The following is a 1,232-nucleotide window of genomic DNA, read 5'->3' as shown; positions in this document are numbered from 1 at the left end:
CTTAATGGGCTTTGTTGCTCAAGTGTTTGTTGACATTTCATCTGAAGGAAAAGGGTCCACAGTGTTGGCTTCATATATATGATTGGTAGACCACGGGTTCAGTTTTTCTTGTTGAAACTTCACAACAGATCAAGGTCATGTTGTAGCAGCTGGCGTCAACAATGTTGACTGCAAGGCTTGTGAATCATGACTGGCGTTGTTGAATGAAAGATGCAAGAGTATGCACTGTTCCATGTGTGTTGCCTTTGATGTGTGTTGTTGGCGTCGGGGCTCTACAAAGTAATTGCGATAGATCAAGGCTTTACCTGTCGATCGGCGTTGTGAGTGCATTAACTCGTGGACTGCAAGATTTGATGGTGTGAGGCTGGCGTCGTGAACTTTTTCAGATGAGTGGTGTTGACAAGGGCTAAGTCTGAGGATGTGATTTCTGTCTCTGTTGCTTACAGGGTCGATTGTGATAGATCAAAGTTCCATCGGTAGACTGGCGTTGCGAGTATGGATTGTCATCTCTCGTGAATTGCAAGGTTTATGGTTTGGAGCTGGCGTCGCATGACTTTCAGATGGAGTTGCAGTTGTTGCTTGAGAGTGTACCTGTTTCCCACAAGGCGGAAAGTTGGTTCCTGTCTACCATTGATGGGATTATTGATCCAGTACGCCGACGATGGTTGGCTTCCTTTGGACCGAGTCATTGATGTGCCTGCGTTGCCAGGATGTACTGACTTGGAAGATGTGAAGCACAGACTTATGGATGCACATGCACCTTGTCTGGTCTGAAGTCAAATGTCTTTTGTTAATAAAAGTGCGTTTGCAGTGAGAGAAGGATGTGGATTTATTGCCGATGGCCAAGCCTGTCAGTCAATTAACCACTCGGGGATCCGCCGTGACTGTGTGAGCCTTTCGAGGTCTTGTCGGTTGCTGGTAGTCCTCATAGAAGGCCGTGATCTTTGTTCTTAGCGAACAAGGAGAATTGTGTCTGAAACTTGTGAGATCGGGGGAACAAGGTGGGGGCGTTTCCTGACTGGCTCTTTAGACTGGGGATGCTTGCTCTGTGCAGGTGTTTGCTGTCCGGAGCTGGAATGGGGGAGCCTTTTGATATCTGTCTAGGTTGATGAACTCCGACCTCTGTTGGGGAGGTTTCTTGTGAACCTCCTTTGGAGGCTTGACGTGTGCCGTGAGGTGCAAGTCTAGGGAATAGTAGTTACCTGGTTGATCCTGCCAGTAGTCATATGCTT

The 1,232-nt window shown here is 47.6% G+C and overlaps 1 protein-coding gene across 1 annotated transcript; it reads right to left on the bottom strand.

Annotated features, from left to right (window-relative positions):
- Positions 1 to 413: 413 nt before the first annotated feature.
- On the bottom strand, positions 414 to 1,210 carry SERLADRAFT_481205 (uncharacterized protein; the record flags this gene model as incomplete). The annotated part of the gene is made up of 1 exon (XM_007324843.1): positions 414 to 1,210. One exon carries the CDS (start codon positions 687 to 689, stop codon positions 504 to 506), a length of 186 nt encoding a protein of 61 aa, XP_007324905.1.
- Between the last annotated feature and the right edge of the window lie 22 nt (positions 1,211 to 1,232).

This window comes from Serpula lacrymans (genome assembly GCF_000218685.1).
Source record: "Serpula lacrymans var. lacrymans S7.9 unplaced genomic scaffold SERLAscaffold_58, whole genome shotgun sequence".
Taxonomy (NCBI): Eukaryota; Fungi; Basidiomycota; class Agaricomycetes; order Boletales; family Serpulaceae; genus Serpula; species Serpula lacrymans.
The sequence above is the reverse complement of the archived record's forward strand: the minus strand, read 5'-3'. Positions and strand labels throughout refer to the sequence as shown.